Source organism: Rosa chinensis, chromosome 4 (genome assembly GCF_002994745.2).
Source record: "Rosa chinensis cultivar Old Blush chromosome 4, RchiOBHm-V2, whole genome shotgun sequence".
In the NCBI taxonomy this organism is placed as follows: domain Eukaryota; kingdom Viridiplantae; phylum Streptophyta; class Magnoliopsida; order Rosales; family Rosaceae; genus Rosa; species Rosa chinensis.
In genome coordinates this window covers 54446412-54462829 of record NC_037091.1, presented here as the reverse complement: position 1 = coordinate 54462829, position 16418 = coordinate 54446412, and the positions used below count along the sequence as shown (strand labels likewise).

Genomic DNA, 16418 nt, shown 5'->3' with positions numbered 1-16418 from the left:
TTTAGCTATTACCAACTTTATCAAAGAAACTTTTGAATATTGAATTGTTCATATTGTGATAATAAAGATACCATTGGAAATTATTGTTACTTACTTTCCTATTTATGCACAAATCAAACATTGGAAAAGAAAATAAAATACATTTTCCGGTTACTTTCACGGCATTCCCAGACATTGGTAGGGAAATTAGTGGCAAATTTATTTTTTCATGTTCATGGAGAAGACTAAGAAACAAATTTCTTTTCCACGGACCAAACCAGACCTTGGGATTTTGGCTCCAATCCATCATAAGAAGTAAAAGTCATATTAATGGAATAATTTTCATTCCAATCCTAATTACCTTCTTCCCTTGAGATTACCATTGCCATACTTCGAATTTTCTTGTTTACAACAGATATAGTCCCATAATCATCACTTAAGTTGACATATATCAAGAGATAAACATTAAAAAGCCTACTTCTCTCTCTAGCCTCAGCAGCTTCTACCCTTGTCCTCTTCTCTAGTGTTTCAAGAGTGCTCGTCCGGCGGTGACCCAACGTCACTGCCAGATGAGTAGTGGTCTACAGAGTTTAGCGGTGGTTCTTGGGTGTTTAGACGGGGAAGAAACTGACATTGGTTGGCCGACGTTCATCCCTCTTCGATCCGCGTTGGCGGCATAGATGGTTGCGGCAAAATTCTGGGGACGATGGTTGGAGGTTGGGGAGGCATCGTTGGCATCCAGTAGTCGGCGGGGTGTGTTGGGTATCCCATACCCGATTGGCTTGGGCCTTATGGGAATCTAGTCAGTCTCGTTTGCTTAGATGGCAGCGACGATGAAGGTGGTGTTTCCTGGAAGGGAGGCAACGGGGGTCGTGGCCGTTGCTCGGGCATACATGTTGCACGAGGTGGAGATGGGTTTGAGTCGGGTTGGCCTTGTTGGGCTTCGACCTTGGGCTAGGTTCCTTTGGACCATAATTGAGCTGCTGATTGGTCTAGCAAAGTTTATTTTCTGGTAGATCTATAGGCCTTTTCTGGTAGATCTAGTGGGCTTTGTCCCAACCTAGTTCATTTTTTTGCCTGCAATTGGATTTTGGTCTTTGTCTGCTTAATTATTAGTTTCTCTAGTTGTACTCTAGGCGACTATATTAGTATAAAGGAGATTTAGGTTGTGAGGAATTGAGTCCTTTTATTTTTAGGCTCGAATAAGTGAGCTTATTTTGTTTGCAATTAGGGTTATCGGTCAATTTGTTTGGCGACTTGTGTCATCTATGTTTTTAGTATGAGACAACAATTGATGTAACTTGTCTTCTAGTCATGAATAAATAATGAAATTATCTATTCTCTAGAAAAAAAAAAACATATATAATCCCATAGAAATGAATTAAGGCGGCCCATTACCTCTGAAACATTGGGCTAACCAAATCTGCTTACCAACTTCTTCGGCCTACGTTCTTAATACCAAGGATCAAATAAATTAATGACGAGATTAAGACCTAATTAGAATCAGGAATCAAATTCGACTTGTCCTTGTATGGGCATCTGTCTCTTCACATCATAGGATTGCTGGCAGAGACAAACAAGCAGCCTTTCGGAGATCTCAAGGGCCTCACCACAACAACATCGTCGACCCCTCGATGTTTCCCAAGTCCTCCTTATTAACATCTCCTCCTATTCGCCAACCTCAACAAGACCAAACTCCTCCACTCCAATTTGGCCTCTGAATTTCTCAATCAAGAAAACACACAGAACCCAGAAATGGCGACCCTTCCATCCACCCATTGCTGCCGTACTTACTCCTCCTCGTTATCGGAGTCGTATTCTTCCGTACACAGAAGCCTCCAGAGGGTGGCCGTTTCTCCGAGTCCGCAACGTTTCGTCTCCGCCAAGGTTTCTCTGCAGTCTCAATCCGTTTCGCAGCAAAATGTTGTCAGCATGCAAGATGGTTAGCTCATTCACTCTTTTCAATGCACTGGTTTTCTGGGCTTGTCTTGTTTGTATTGCCTGTGTTGACTTGAATGTAAAGTTTCAGTCTTTATTTCTTTAAGTTTGGGTCTTCGATGTGTTATAGCATTTGGGATTTTAGTAAAACTAAGCTGTTGTTGAATTTGGACTTGGAAAGCTTGTGGCTTTAGAATTTAGTGTGTCTTATTTGGACTTATGTTGGTTGTGTGGGCAGTGGCTCCAGCAGTGAAGCCTGTTGAGAATGAAACTGCTTTCAAGAAATTGAAAGACGGGTTGCTGTCAGCTACGTCTGGGTCCGTGGAGGAAAGTAAAGACGCAAGTGGGTTTAGTTTTGAAGAATCTGAGTCTACTGTGAGTATTACTGTGGTTGGAGCATCTGGGGACCTTGCAAAGAAGAAGATATTCCCGGCTCTTTTCGCACTTTATTATGAGGGTTGCCTCCCTAAAGTGTGTGAATTTTTCTCCTTCTCCTGTTTATTATTGATTTGCAGGTTTAGATCAATCGGTTAAAAATGAATGTGTGATCTTTGTTGCAGCACTTTACTATTTGTGGTTATGCTCGGAGTAAGATGACTGATGCGGAGCTTAGAACCATGGTTAGCAAGACGCTTACTTGCAGAATTGACCAGAGGTGAGCACTGCTTCATTCCTGCTTTTGTGGAATGGGGTTGCTTTGCTTCTTATGTACGGTGTGGAAGTTCTTACAATTCTATTACTGTTTTTTATCTTGTTGGTTATGGAATGTGTTTAAGTTAGTTGGTACATGACAAATTGTTTTTCGAAACTTCAGGGAGAACTGTGGCGAAAAGATGGACCAATTTCTTGAAAGATGTTTCTACCACTCTGGTCAGTATGATTCACAGGATCACTTTGCTCAGCTGGACAAAAAACTAAAGGAACATGAGGTAATTTCGGTGTGTCTGAGCTTATTGGTTGGCCATTATGATGAGCTTAGTGATAGAATGTTGGCTAGGCTGTTATACTTTGCATGGACATTCATTAATCGGGACAGACTTGCTCATGATTACATTTTGTTATTTCTCATTTCAATGGCATTCAAGTAAATTTCTCCACATCTTAACTGTACTCTGTTTAGACTGACAGTGAACTGCATGTGTAGGCTGGAAGAATTCCTAACCGCCTGTTCTATCTATCTATTCCTCCAAACATATTCATAGATGCGGTTCGCTGTGCAAGCTTGTCTGCTTCATCTGGTAATGGCTGGACTAGAGTTATTGTTGAGAAACCATTTGGCCGAGATTCAGAATCATCTGCTGCTTTGACCAAAGCCCTCAAGCAGTACCTAGAAGAGGATCAGATATTCAGGTAAATTTTTAACCAAACCAGGTTGGTTTTGATCATGCAATTAGTGTGGGCCATAATCTAATAATTTTTTTTCCTTCAATTAACAGGATAGACCACTATCTGGGCAAGGAGCTAGTGGAAAACCTTTCAGTTCTTCGCTTTTCCAATCTTATTTTTGAACCCTTGTGGTCAAGGCAGTACATAAGGAATGTGCAGTTAATATTCTCTGAAGATTTTGGCACTGAAGGGCGTGGAGGGTACTTTGATAATTATGGGATAATAAGAGACATAATGCAGAATCACTTGCTTCAAATACTGGCGCTCTTTGCAATGGAAACCCCTGTCAGTTTGGATGCAGAAGATATTAGAAATGAAAAGGTAATGAGGCTGGTTTAATGCTATGTATAATATGACTTTCCTCTTTTTTCCTATTTTTGAATTGCTTGCTCCATGCCAGGTCAAAGTTTTGCGTTCCATGAGGCCATTGCAACTTGAAAATGTGGTTACAGGGCAATACAAGAGCCATGTCAGAGGAGGAATTACTTACCCGGCCTACACTGATGACAAAACTGTACCCAAAGACAGTTTGACTCCAACATTTGCAGCAGCTGCACTCTTCATAGACAATGCAAGATGGGATGGGGTGCCTTTCCTAATGAAAGCTGGGAAAGCATTACATAATAAGAGGTCTGTTCAATTAGGTTGAGATCCTGGTTCTTGTTTTTTGTGCTTTGGTTTGCACAGATTGATCTATATGTACATATATAAAATAATTTTTTCTTCTTTTGCCAGGGCTGAGATAAGGGTACAGTTTCGGCATGTTCCTGGAAATTTGTATAATCGAAATATTGGAACAGATCTTGATCGTGCTACAAATGAACTTGTAATCCGAGTACAGCCTGATGAAGCTATCTTTCTGAAGATCAACAACAAAGTCCCTGGTTTGGGAATGCGGTTGGACAGGAGTAATTTGAATCTTCATTATGCAGCCAGGTACTTTAAAAATAGGTTTTCTGGAGCTTTGAGAGTATGAAAATCGTTCGCTGAATATTGTGATGAGTGCTTTTGTCATTCTTAATGACTTTTCCTTTGTTTTTGACTTGGGATGAACAATAAAATGCTTAAAGATAGTGGTTGCCATATTTTGTAGATATTCAACTGAGATTCCAGATGCATACGAGAGACTTCTGCTGGATGCTATTGAAGGGGAAAGGAGACTGTTCATCCGGAGCGATGAACTAGATGCAGCTTGGGCACTCTTCACACCTTTGTTGAAAGAGATAGAAGAGAAAAAGATTATTCCAGAGTACTATCCTTACGGAAGTAGGGGTCCTGTTGGGGCACACTATCTTGCAGCAAGATACAAAGTCCGGTGGGGTGATGTTGGTCTGGATCAATGACTTTGAATCGAATTGTTTGAAATTTTCACTCGGTTAACTTTGTCCATGGTACATAGAATTTGGTGCTAGTAAATCGACTAGCAGTCAGAGGTAGGAATATCCTCCCAGTTTTCGTTGATTCTGCTCTTTGTTAACATCTATTTATATACAAGGTTAAATTAGATGGGTGCAAGTGTTTCTATTGTCATTAACATTCACGTTTTTTCCCCCTATGTGAATGAAAAGAGTTCTTTATTGGAACCTCTATATTTGCTCATATGACCTCCTATTCTCTTTAGACCTCCGATATACTTTTTAAACATCTCTCATGTTCCTAAATTGACTTTCCTCATGTAATTTGCATGTAAAAAACTCTCAATTACTCTCCATCCAAAATTTCCTCACTACGTTGATTAATCTGATAAACGTAGATCAATTGGCCAACCAAAAAATTGTGAAACACATTGTTTTTTATATTCTTTTTCACAAATTCTAAATTTGTAACTAACAGCTCTACTTTTCTTTTTAGACGAGTATGTACAACTAACTCTTTCTACTTTTCAATAGCAATATCTTTTTGAACAAGTATGCACAATTAAAGTGGAGAGCTTAGATTATTTTTTTTAATTGTTGGCTTCTTATTCAGCCAATTTATTGCATGTACTAGCATTTTGATTCGCAAAGTTTGAGTCCAGCTACGATTATGCATCTGACTGCATAATTTTGTTGTGGTATAAATATAGCCAGTTTCTAAAAAAAAAGAAAAAACATGGCGAGCTAGTTTGAATGTAGTTTCCCTTATTTTTGATGCATATTCAAAAGCTTTCATCAAAAACAAAAGTGACGAAAATCTGGGAACTGAAAGTTGAAATGAATAAGAAAAATATTGCATATTATTTTCATTATTAGAGAAAAATAAGGAATATAATTTAATTTCAAAGAAAATGAGGTCAAGTGAGCAGATTTGGAAGTCTCAATAGAAAAACTGGAATGAAAATGATTTTCACTCTTCTAACTAATTGTAAACACTCCTCATTACGGGAACATACTTGGCCTAATGAGAATGAGAAAAATTAATAATAATTCATTATTCCACCAGTACAGATAACAGAAGTAAAAAGGAGATAACCGGCTCCTAGAAACTACACTTCATACTCAAATTGCTTTTTAATCTTTTGATCTCAGGTTGTTGACGATTGTGACTTTGTGAGCAGAAAAATTAACCATAGGTTAGATTCCTCACCAAACTAATACTGAAACGTTTTCTTTAGCATGAACAAAATGGTTAAAAAGTCAAAGAAGTAGGGTTGCAAAGCAAACAAAGTGAGGAAGTTAAATAAGAAGTGAAGTGGCAAAGAGGTCACGTTAGAGAGAGCCGGAGTCCTTATGCTGTACCTGCCTTGCTTACTCCCGAAAAAGAAGAGGCGTATGTGTGAGTTCGGAAAGAAACGAGACACAAGAAAACCTCTTTGATTACGATTAAAAGGAACAATCCGAAAGAGCAAAAGATAAACTCTTGGGTCATTTTTTTGGTGAACATGATCAATCCCTTCGATCCTTGTAGTTATGTGGCAGGGCCAGGCAGGTTGAATAAGAGAGTAACTCGGTGTTTCTTTCCCACTGTTAGCACCGAATGTATTTCACTCATTCTTGTAAAGCCACTCATCAGTACATGTACACAAGTGACCAAGAGAAATGATTAAAACAAATCATGATTTACAGAGTGATTCTGGAAGAAAAATCATTGCATTCAATTGGATTGATAAAAGAATTCAAATTTAATTTGATTCATAGTGTGTCACTATCTGCAGTTTGATATAAGCTAACAGATTTCTCACCGAGTACATGAACAAACCAGTGAAATTTTTAATTTTTCAAGCAATACAGTCCTCAAACTGATCAAATGCACATTTTTATGAGAAAATCGTCTGCAACATGACCCTGCCTGGTGCTCGTTTACTATGCTTCTGGCAGTAGCAAAATTTCTTTCCACGTTTCAGCAAGTCCACAACATTGGAACCTTGAAAAAGAAACATTTAAACACTATATCAGTGGGCAAACTGATCAGCAAAAGTAGTAGGAAGGTAAACAAGGTCTGAGCAAGACAATCACCTAGTAGTAACTTATATCCCAGCAGTACATTTACCAACCAGACACCAGCACTCCTTTACCCTTATCAATTTGGGGTCTTTCTAATATACCACTGTGCGGTCCCCCAATGACACACTTGCTGCTAGTACTAGATGATTCGGTCTCACCCCCAACATCAGGCTTATTTTCTCCATTGTAATGTTCAGACAAGGAGGTCTTGCAGTGCATAATGGTTTTCTTGAACTCTTCCACATCATGTTGATATAGAAGACGAAGCCCACACTTGAGCACCCCCAAGCCTTGATGATCACTTCCAATAGAAGCCTCCAGGTTAATGCACTCATTTGACTGATGACCCAAACTCAATAACCTTTGTGGTATGTAGGATACCCATAAGAATCCTCCTAGATGCAACCATTTGAATTCTTTGTTTTTGGTGATGTAGCAATGGAAAAAGTCCGTACTACCGCTATCAGTTTCCAAATAACATGTAAGGTGGTGATCAAGTTTTTCAGAATCCAAATGATCAAGGCTGGCATTCGAAGGGTCAAGAACTGAAAAGTATGCGCACAGAGCCAGTCCTACCCAATTAGTATTCTCCTTGTATAGATTTGATGGTAGCGGGATTTTTACCGAAGGGCCATTGCTATGATGCCCGAACCACTCTACAATATCACTTGGAGGGAAACAAGAATTGTACGTCAAGGCACGGTCAAAGTCCTGATCCCTGATACCATTTGCACTACTGGTTTCTCCATCATGATTATCGGCCAGTGTTCTACTAGTTCCATCTGCCTCATGGTCTTGCTTCTCCTCATAAAGATCCAACAAAGCGGTCTTGCAAAGCATTAAGGTCTGCTTAAGCTCTTCTTCATCTTGCTGATATACAAGCCGGAACCCACACTTATCCACATTAAATGCTCCATGACCACTTACAATTGAAGCCTCCAGGCAACCACATTCATTCAGCTGATCTGAAAACCATGTTCGTGGTATATAGGAGAGCCACATAAATCCTCCTAGATGCATCCATTGAAATTCTTCATTGGTGGTGCAATAGTCATGGAGAGATTCCAGACTACCTCCATCATCCTTTTCCAAATGACATGTAAGGTGGTGAGGAAGTCCTGGATCCACATTATTGGCAAAGTTGGCACTTGAATTCTTCAGAGCTGCAAAGGATGCACAGAATGCCAATCCTATCCAATTAGCATCTCTAGATAGATCTGGTGGCATCAGGATTGTTATTGAGGGTCCATTGCTTTGAAGCTCGAACCATTCTGCAATCTCGTTTGGAGGGAAACAAGAATTATAGATTGAGCATCGGTCAAAGTCCTGAAAAAAGGAGACACATCAAACATGGTGTCCCAGAAAAAGAGAGAGAGAGCAAAGACTAATTATTATTATTTTTTACCTGGAGCTGATTCTTATACAATAGTATGTTCGCGGAGGGATCAAAGTCCTGTTGTTGAAAACCCTTCAAAAAGCTTGTGACTATTTGTTTAAGCATGTTGCTTCGGAGATGGTTTTCAAAAGAGCGATCAAGGTCCTGTTGTCGAGAACCCCAAAAGATCTTGTAATGCTAAAAGAATGTCTCTCATCTTCAATGAATTGGCGAATATGATCCTCATTGTCGTCAAAAAAGGAAGTGAAGCACTGCACTGTTGCTTTCCAGTATTTTTGGACCTCTTGGTCATATAGGATGCGGAATCCGCATTGCTTTACAGCCAAGGCTGGGGAATCACTCGTAAATGAAACCCCTAACTCAGGGAGTTCATTCAAGTGATCCTTAAAATAATGACCCGGTATGTACTGCAGCCAGACAAACCGTCTAAGATATAACCACATAAATTTGTTCTTGGGACTGGTCCCAGGCAAGCTGCCAACCTCTAAGCTACACGGTATTTCAGGGCTCAAATGAAAATTGCAAGCAAGTCTGGGATGGTGTCCTGAATACAAATATTTGAGGACGTCAGCTCGAGACGGCTCAACTGAAAAAACCGCGCACACAACAAATCCCAGGAAACTCTTATCCTTTCTGAGATTTGTAGGTACTGGGGACACCAGAGTCTCAGATGATTGTTGTTCTGTGAACCACTCCGGAATTTCCTTTTGATAGAAAATACCAGAATAGCGTTTTGAGCAAGAGATTATGTTTCGACTGAGACATACAGTGACCGATAGTTCAACAGGAAGCCTAAAGAAAAATTGAAGCAAAAGGTCAAGGTTTCTTTTCCACTTGATCACTGAATGTTTTTTCTTAGGTGGATTGACTGGAGTTTCAGAAAGTATCATCAACTCAATTTGTTGATCAGTGATTACCTTTGAACCTGTTGAAGAATTTTGCCAATCTTGAAGCATCCTGCGATCATTCAAGAAGGCAATATGAAAAAGAAAACAAATACAGCTAGCTAGCATACATTAATTAGGCAGAAAGACTCCATGTATGACAATGACATTGGCCACAAAGAAAATATGTGTCTGAAGTTTTGAAGTATCATTGTTAGAGTTAATGGTACCTGTCTTTTGCTTGTTGAAGCAAACTTTTCTCCATGGTCAAATGTACGCCAATCTTATTTTCTTCCAAAATAAATGTTTTGTCATCTTGTCCGAAGTAAGCAAATGGACTGCGTATAGTGCAGTGAGTAATAGTTTGGATTAAGCCATTCAAATCTTGCCGGTATACTAGACGAATCCCAGACATTTGAACCTCCACACCTGGAGTGAGGGATTCAAAAGAAGCTTGAATGCGATCACCGAGGTCTTCTGGAAAATGTTTTCGAGGTATATGAATAACAAGAACTCGCTCTGACCCCATAAAGTTGTCTTCACCGGGGAACTCTAATGTTAGGTTATGCTGCGGACCCATTATTCCTCTGGAGGTAAGCAAACGACAGTTAACGGAAGAATACTTTACAGCCAAAACACCTGGAGGAGGCAGAGTGAAGGCCACAAATAGGGAAAACCCTACCCATTCGTTATCGCTATGTAAAAGTGGCGGAAGATACATGCCTACTACTCCCCCAATGCTTTGGTCGTTTAGTGAAAGGACTACACTGCCGATGCTTTGATGAGTAAACCACGGTAAAATTGCTCTAAGAGAGAAAATGAAACCATAATCATAGCTACGTGCCGATTCCAGCTGCAATACACAGACATGCATGGTATATTGGTATGTACTCATATCAGTAATTATATTTAAGTGAGTGATTTTGTGTGTCGACAGAGAGAGACGTACGTACCTCAAATATTTCTTCAAGCAGCAATGCCTCTACCCTTGTTCTCACTTCATGGCCTTCCATCCTGGTTGAACTTAAATTTCTGAAAATCTGGCGTTCAAATTCAATCAAGAAACTTGTTTCTGAAGCAAAAGGATAAACTTTTGACTGATCAGTGCACTTGCTCGATGATGGATTTGCCAGATGCCCCACTTGTTCATGATTCCAAAGGTGAACCAGAGTCCCGACAAATTCTGGCACGTCTGCCGAGTACAATAGCCTCGCTCTACATGCTACCACTTCCACCCCTGTTCTTTTGATGTTGATTTTAGCCTCGATGAAGCATTTATTCAACCTTTTCACGAAATGATCTGCTGGTATATAAAGCAAATGCTGATATGTCTCACGACCATCGCGATCCGCGAGTGGATACTTTAGGGGAGGATCTTCATCATTTGTGAAGATGTCACAACTGTAATTTCTCTTGTTGAAATATTCGGATTGAGGATCTTCTTCTGAATCCACACTGTCATGCACCTCCGATTCAATAAGAAACCACAGAGCAAAACCAATCCATTGACTTTTCCCATCCAAGTCTTGAGGTAATGGAATTTTTATTGACGAATTAGTACTTTGACGACAGAACCATGAAGCAATATCAGTTTCAGCCCCAAAAAAAAATTGAAAACAACCACCCTGAGAAAATAGCTCCTGAAGAAAGAACATGAGAGAGAAAAGGTTCAGAATTATATAAGAGAGACTGGCTAAATAAGAAAATGAAAGTCTAGTGAGAGAGAGAGACCATTAAAAATCTTCGGATATTTTGCTGGTTAAGGTGCTGATCCGCTGTCGGAAGGGGATAAAATTTGTTGTATTTGCAATTTATAAAGCTAAATCCCAAAGCAGTTGAAGTCCATACTATTTCTTGAAATGTTTCATCCAGGAGAGGACAATTATCTGAAAATATACCTCGTATACTTATAGGAAGTGATGTTGGCAATGATTTTAGGTTTCTACAATCATTTAAATGAAGGTCTTCAAGCTGATAGAGTTGAGAGATGCTTTGGGGTAATGTCTCAAAGTTGTTTCCACTTAAATCCAGATACTGCAACGAGGATATGCAGCCAATGTCATCAGGGATTGATCCTTCAAGCAGATTGCAATCGCTTAAAATTAATTTTCTTAAGGAGCACAAACCGGAGAATGAAGCAGGCAACTGCAAACCACTGGAATTGTTGGATGCTAAATCTGGTGGCAAGAAGCAAGAAATGAAGGTCGGCAAACACCATGAACTGCGTTCAGCAGGCAAATCTCGACATCCGGCGCAAGATAGTCCTGTAAGATTTTTCAGAAATTGAATGGAGGGAGGTACCTGCCTTATAGCACTTCTGCTTATGTCAAGCACCTTCAAACACTCTAAGCTCCCCAAGTTTTCTGGCAACTGGCATAAATTTGAGCAGCCTTGAAGGATGAGAGTTTGGAGTGATGTAGACGTACAAATTACGTCTGGAAGACTCTGAAGGAGCTTGCAGTCTTTTAAATTGAGCAGAGAGAGGCTAGTCAAATGCTTAATTGATGTTGGTAGCTCTACTATAGCTGTCCCATCTAAATGAAGTTCCAGTAAATTTTTCATGTTTTCTCCAATTTCCGGAAACCTTTTCAGTTTGGAACATCCTGAAAGTATGAAAGTCATGAGAGATCCCAACTTGATACTGGGGGGAAGAGTGGTAAGAGATTCACAACCCTGTAGATTCAAGGAAATGAGCCCTTTGAGATCTCCAATTGATGGGTGAATATCAGACAATCTTTTACAACCTTTAAGGATTAGCCTCTCCAGCTTCGGGACTTGACTGAAGTCAAGGGTCTTGGTCAAGAATTCACAGTCACTAAGGTCTACAATTACCAACATTTCCAGAGGCTGTAAACAAATTAAAGAAAATTAACATACAACTCATAAAAGGAAGAAAAGTTGTCGTTCTCGCAAACTTGAAAATTATCAGTCTTGTTTGGTGTTCTTTGGCATAAATCCCCTTGTTTACTTTCTTTATTTCACTCAGAGGTTTCCCGCTATTAGTCTAAGGTTTGCCCCAAGATAAGATCTATATCAATGTATAAGAAATAAGCCTGAGGTGAAGGTGAAAAGTCCATACCTGCTTGATATTTTCCTCCCATAGTCGCTCTATTTGGCTTTGAGGCAAGTGCAATTCAACAAGTTTATCCGGTCTAAAACTTGAGGGCAGAAATTTTAAAGGATATCCATGCCATTCGAAGAAGCTTAACAGATCCGAAAGAGTGAACTCAAGGCATCCAGACAATATCACATTCTTAATCTTCAGCAGTCTTAAGTTGCGCATCTCTGAGAAAGGGTCTGCCTTCAAGTGCACTCTGGCTTGTTGAGGTGAGCTGAGGAAAATACCTTTAACAAGTTCTGTCCCCTGACGGCCAAAGGCCAAATATAATAACTCAACATATTAATTTTTATCAAAATAATAATATAAAACCTACAGATCTTTGTAAACAATACATGTTAGATTTTAAAGATAGGCATGCATTGCATTTTCAGATTTTTTAAATTCATTTTTTTTTTTTTTTAATATGTGAAAGATTAGTTTGCCCATCAGTGCCATATCAGTAGACAACAAATTCAAACCATCAATGAAAATGTATGAAAATTTATGATGGAGGTAGCGTCAAGTTATAATAAGTAGTATATGCGTGCGTACAGGTATTGTCACTAATTACATCTCAAATCAAAGCTCCTTATGATATATTAGGAAACAAGACCAAAAAAAGAAAACTAATTATCAATCAGAAGTTCAGAACCATGCAAAAAGTAACAAAGTTTAACTAATATTACCTTATTGTTCTGAAGGACAGGAACAATATCTGTATGATCCCACAACCTGCTGCGTTCCCCTAACCATTTGGATTCTTCACGGACTATTTGCTGGCCAGTTTGTTGTAGTAACTCGTGCATCCACAATTTTCCTCCTACAATAGTTATCAGGGATTTCTCAAGAAGGCTTGGTATACAACACTCTGGATAGAAGCCACAACTTTCAAATATCCTTCTTACATCAGTTTCATTCTCTCCTTTGAAGAAACAAGCAATGTCCAAAAATATCTCCTTTGCTGCCATGTCTAATCCAAAAAAACATAGTTTTAAAATATTGAATATTTTTTCTGGACCAGAAAAGTTGCTATCTCTTAATTTTTTCAGTTCATCAGACCATCTTTTCTTTTCAACAGACCAGTCTTTCGCATTTCTTCGGTATAGGTATGAACCCAAAACTACAAGAGCCAGAGGAAGGCCATTAGCGTAATCTGTAAAACTGTAAGACAACTCAAGAAAATCATCAACAGGATGATCTTTCTTAAAGGCTTTCTGACAGAAGAGGAGAAGAGACTCACTTTCAGTAAGCTTTTCAACCTTGTGTATTTTGGACCCATAATTCTCCAACAACTTTTCATCTCTTGTGGTTATGATGATTCTACTACCTGCACCGAACTCTTCACTAGAGCCCTCTCCAACTAGGTCCACTATATGTTCCAACTCCTTCACGTCATCAAGAATGATAAGCACCCTCTTGTTACGCAATCTCTGCCTCACATTATTGAGAATCGCCGTGGTTACTTTGGTCTTCAACAAGTCATCAAAAAGTTGTTTCTGAAGATGGAACAAACCTTTCTTTTCATAGTCCTCTCCAACATTAGCAATGAAACTGCTAGCTTCAAATTTCTGGTGAATATTTTCAAAAACAACTTGTGCAATGGTTGTCTTACCAATTCCAGGCATACCACAAATGCCAATAACACGAAGTTCATCCAACTTGCCTACACCTAGGTCTGATTCAATTTCCCTCACACGATGCATCCCAACAATATTTTTGGAGTGACAGGTTGGGAATGTGAAATTCAGATGACTAGAAATATGTTCCACGATTTCTTCAATGACCTTTGTCTCATGCCTACAAAAAGGTGTAGCACATCAGGAAAAACAAAAATGACTCTCAGAGAATTGCTTTTTCAAAAAGAAAGAAAAAAGAGAATAATAGTAATAAAATTTTATTGAAGAAAATATAGAAATGAATAAAAAGAGGTCTTGGAGATAAAAGTCAGCATGACTTTGAAAGTATGAGACAATATCAGTCAACAAGATAATCCATTCTACTAAATCTTGGATAACCTTTGTTTGCTCTCTGACAAAAATAAGTAGAACATCATGTCATTTTCCTATGCGCATATTTTTTGACAATTTTTTTGAGCCAGTGAAACCAATACAAAAACAAAGAAAGAAAGAAACGCGAAATCTATGATGCATAATTCCAGCTATGCCATGCTCATATTTAACTAACTTATACTCTCTCTCTCTCTCTCACACACACACATGCCATACTCATATTTAACTAACTTATACTCACACACACACACACACACACACACATGCCATACTCATATTTAACTAACTTATACTCTCTCTCTCTCTCACACACACACACATGCCATACTCATATTTAACTAACTTATACTCTTACACACACACACACACACACACACAGTACCTGTCTTTTAAATCCCATCCAGAGAGGTTTGCTACTTGAGTCAAAGCTTGCCTCCATGTTTTCACCTTCTCCCTGTTGTCTTTGGAAAGTTCATGTCCAGCAAACGCTGCCTCAAAATTTCCTGTCTGCTGTCGTACATCGGTTGGTCGCAGGTCATAGAAGATTGGCAACACAACAAGTCCAGAGCTATTAGCGCAATCAACAATCTTGGCAAGTTCATCCAAACACCAGGTGGAAGAAGCGTAGTTTCTTGAGAATATGACAACTGCGATTCTTGATTCTTCAATTGCTTTAAAGAGTTCTGGTGAAATGGCTCTCCCCCTTTGGAGTTCTTCATCATCCTTGAAGGCGAGGATTCCTTTCTGATGTAAAGCTGTGTATAAATGATCAGTAAAATTTTTGCGAGTGTCACTGCCTCTAAAACTCAGGAAGACATCAAATTTGCATTGATTGGTCGAAGGAATAGGTAAGCGTGAGGAGCTTGGGGCTGCCATTGAAAACAGACCAGTTAATCGCCCTATTTGTGGCAGCTCTGTCAAGATACTAGGTAATATGCACTAGATATACAAGGCTTGTATTCAGTTACATGGAAATATGCTCCCGGATTATGGCGGACAGAACAAGGACTATGAACTACATAGAACATATAAAGAATCCAAGATGTAAAGCTGGCAGAATCACGACGATTATTATGGATTACAAAAGACCAAAAACAGTAGCAGCAGTATGGCGTGATGTTTAAACAATGAAAGCGGCAATGCTGATTAGTAGAGAGAAACAGAACTGGACAAAGTGATGCATTGGATGAAACAAACTTTATTATCTAAGGCTACAACAAAACCGAAGCTAATTTTCTAGTTCATAAATACAACCTATCACATTCTCAAATGATTTGATAAATTATTTTCCAGAAAAAAAAAGGGGGGGGTTTTGGCTGGCCGGAGAATACAAACATTTTCATTGCTGCTCTCTGGGGTTTGTGGATTAACATAACTCCAATTACTAGTGTACATAATTGGATAGTGATTTGCCTGCTGGATATTCCTTTGGAGAAACCAGAACAGTCGTGGTGATCAAAGTCGAATTACCTCTTGGGTTTCTTCAGTGAGTTGAAGAACCAGTGCAGTTTGGGATTGAAATTCACCGCTTCACTGTAGATGGGAATTGGGGTCGGCTCAAATTCCAGATGGGAAGGTTTGTGGTGGAAAGGGTCTCTGTTTTGAGGCTTCATCGTCAGAAGAAACATTTCGCATTCCCAAAGGGTTTTATGAGAAACAACTGGAGGAAGCTGCGATTCTTGTCTCGGTTGCAAAGCCGGAAACTCACATCACTGACACTTGTGCAGCCAGACTCTGTTTGAGCATTTGTCAAGGCCCAAACTTTTGCAGCGATTCTCCACCTGTCATGTGAATCAAGGATACCCAGGTCCAATCCATTTTTTTTAAGAATGGCAGGAATTTTCTACGGCATTTCCAACGATATGAATTACTTTTTAGTTAAATTTAGTTAAAGATGTGAAACATAGTTATTAATTTAACAATGTTGCTCTAGCAGCAGTAGCTAAACTGACATGTGGACAAAAAAAATATATATATATAACTTTTGCTTTAGCTATGTAAGATTTTCTAGCTAAAATATAGCTAGCCATTTTAGTTAAAACTAAATTTAACTTGACTATAGCTAGTCTATTGGAGTTTATTTTTGTTTTAAAAATAGTTATATATAACTAAAAATTGAATTTAGCTAGTCTGTTAGAAATTAGGCGGTCAGATCATTAAGTTGTTACAAATTAGATATCACTCCTCTCATTACATGTGGGGTCTAAGTATACCCACTAAAGTTCTAAATGTACCCAGCAAAGTTCCAAGTATACCCAGCATTATTATTTTTTTTTCTTTAATTTATGACTGATTAAACCAACC

General features: G+C 39.0%; 2 protein-coding genes across 2 annotated transcripts; one reads left to right on the top strand and one right to left on the bottom strand.

Annotated features, from left to right (window-relative positions):
- Positions 1-1478: 1478 nt before the first annotated feature.
- Positions 1479-4902, top strand: LOC112200384 (glucose-6-phosphate 1-dehydrogenase 2, chloroplastic). The gene is made up of 9 exons (XM_024341413.2): positions 1479-1921; positions 2156-2388; positions 2478-2572; positions 2732-2846; positions 3062-3267; positions 3354-3624; positions 3704-3933; positions 4039-4239; positions 4397-4902. Exons 1-9 carry the CDS (start codon positions 1735-1737, stop codon positions 4644-4646), a joined length of 1788 nt encoding a protein of 595 aa, XP_024197181.1. The 5' UTR covers positions 1479-1734; the 3' UTR covers positions 4647-4902.
- A 1455-nt stretch (positions 4903-6357) lies between these two features.
- Positions 6358-14990, bottom strand: LOC112199568 (TMV resistance protein N). The gene is made up of 9 exons (XM_024340566.2): positions 14497-14990; positions 12792-13902; positions 12085-12369; positions 10737-11852; positions 9959-10645; positions 9236-9858; positions 8131-9078; positions 6738-8051; positions 6358-6645 (listed from the first exon to the last, which is right to left on the bottom strand). The coding sequence occupies exons 1-7, from the start codon at positions 14988-14990 to the stop codon at positions 8211-8213; spliced, it is 5184 nt and encodes a 1727-aa protein (XP_024196334.1). The 3' UTR covers positions 6358-6645; positions 6738-8051; positions 8131-8210.
- Positions 14991-16418: the final 1428 nt, after the last annotated feature.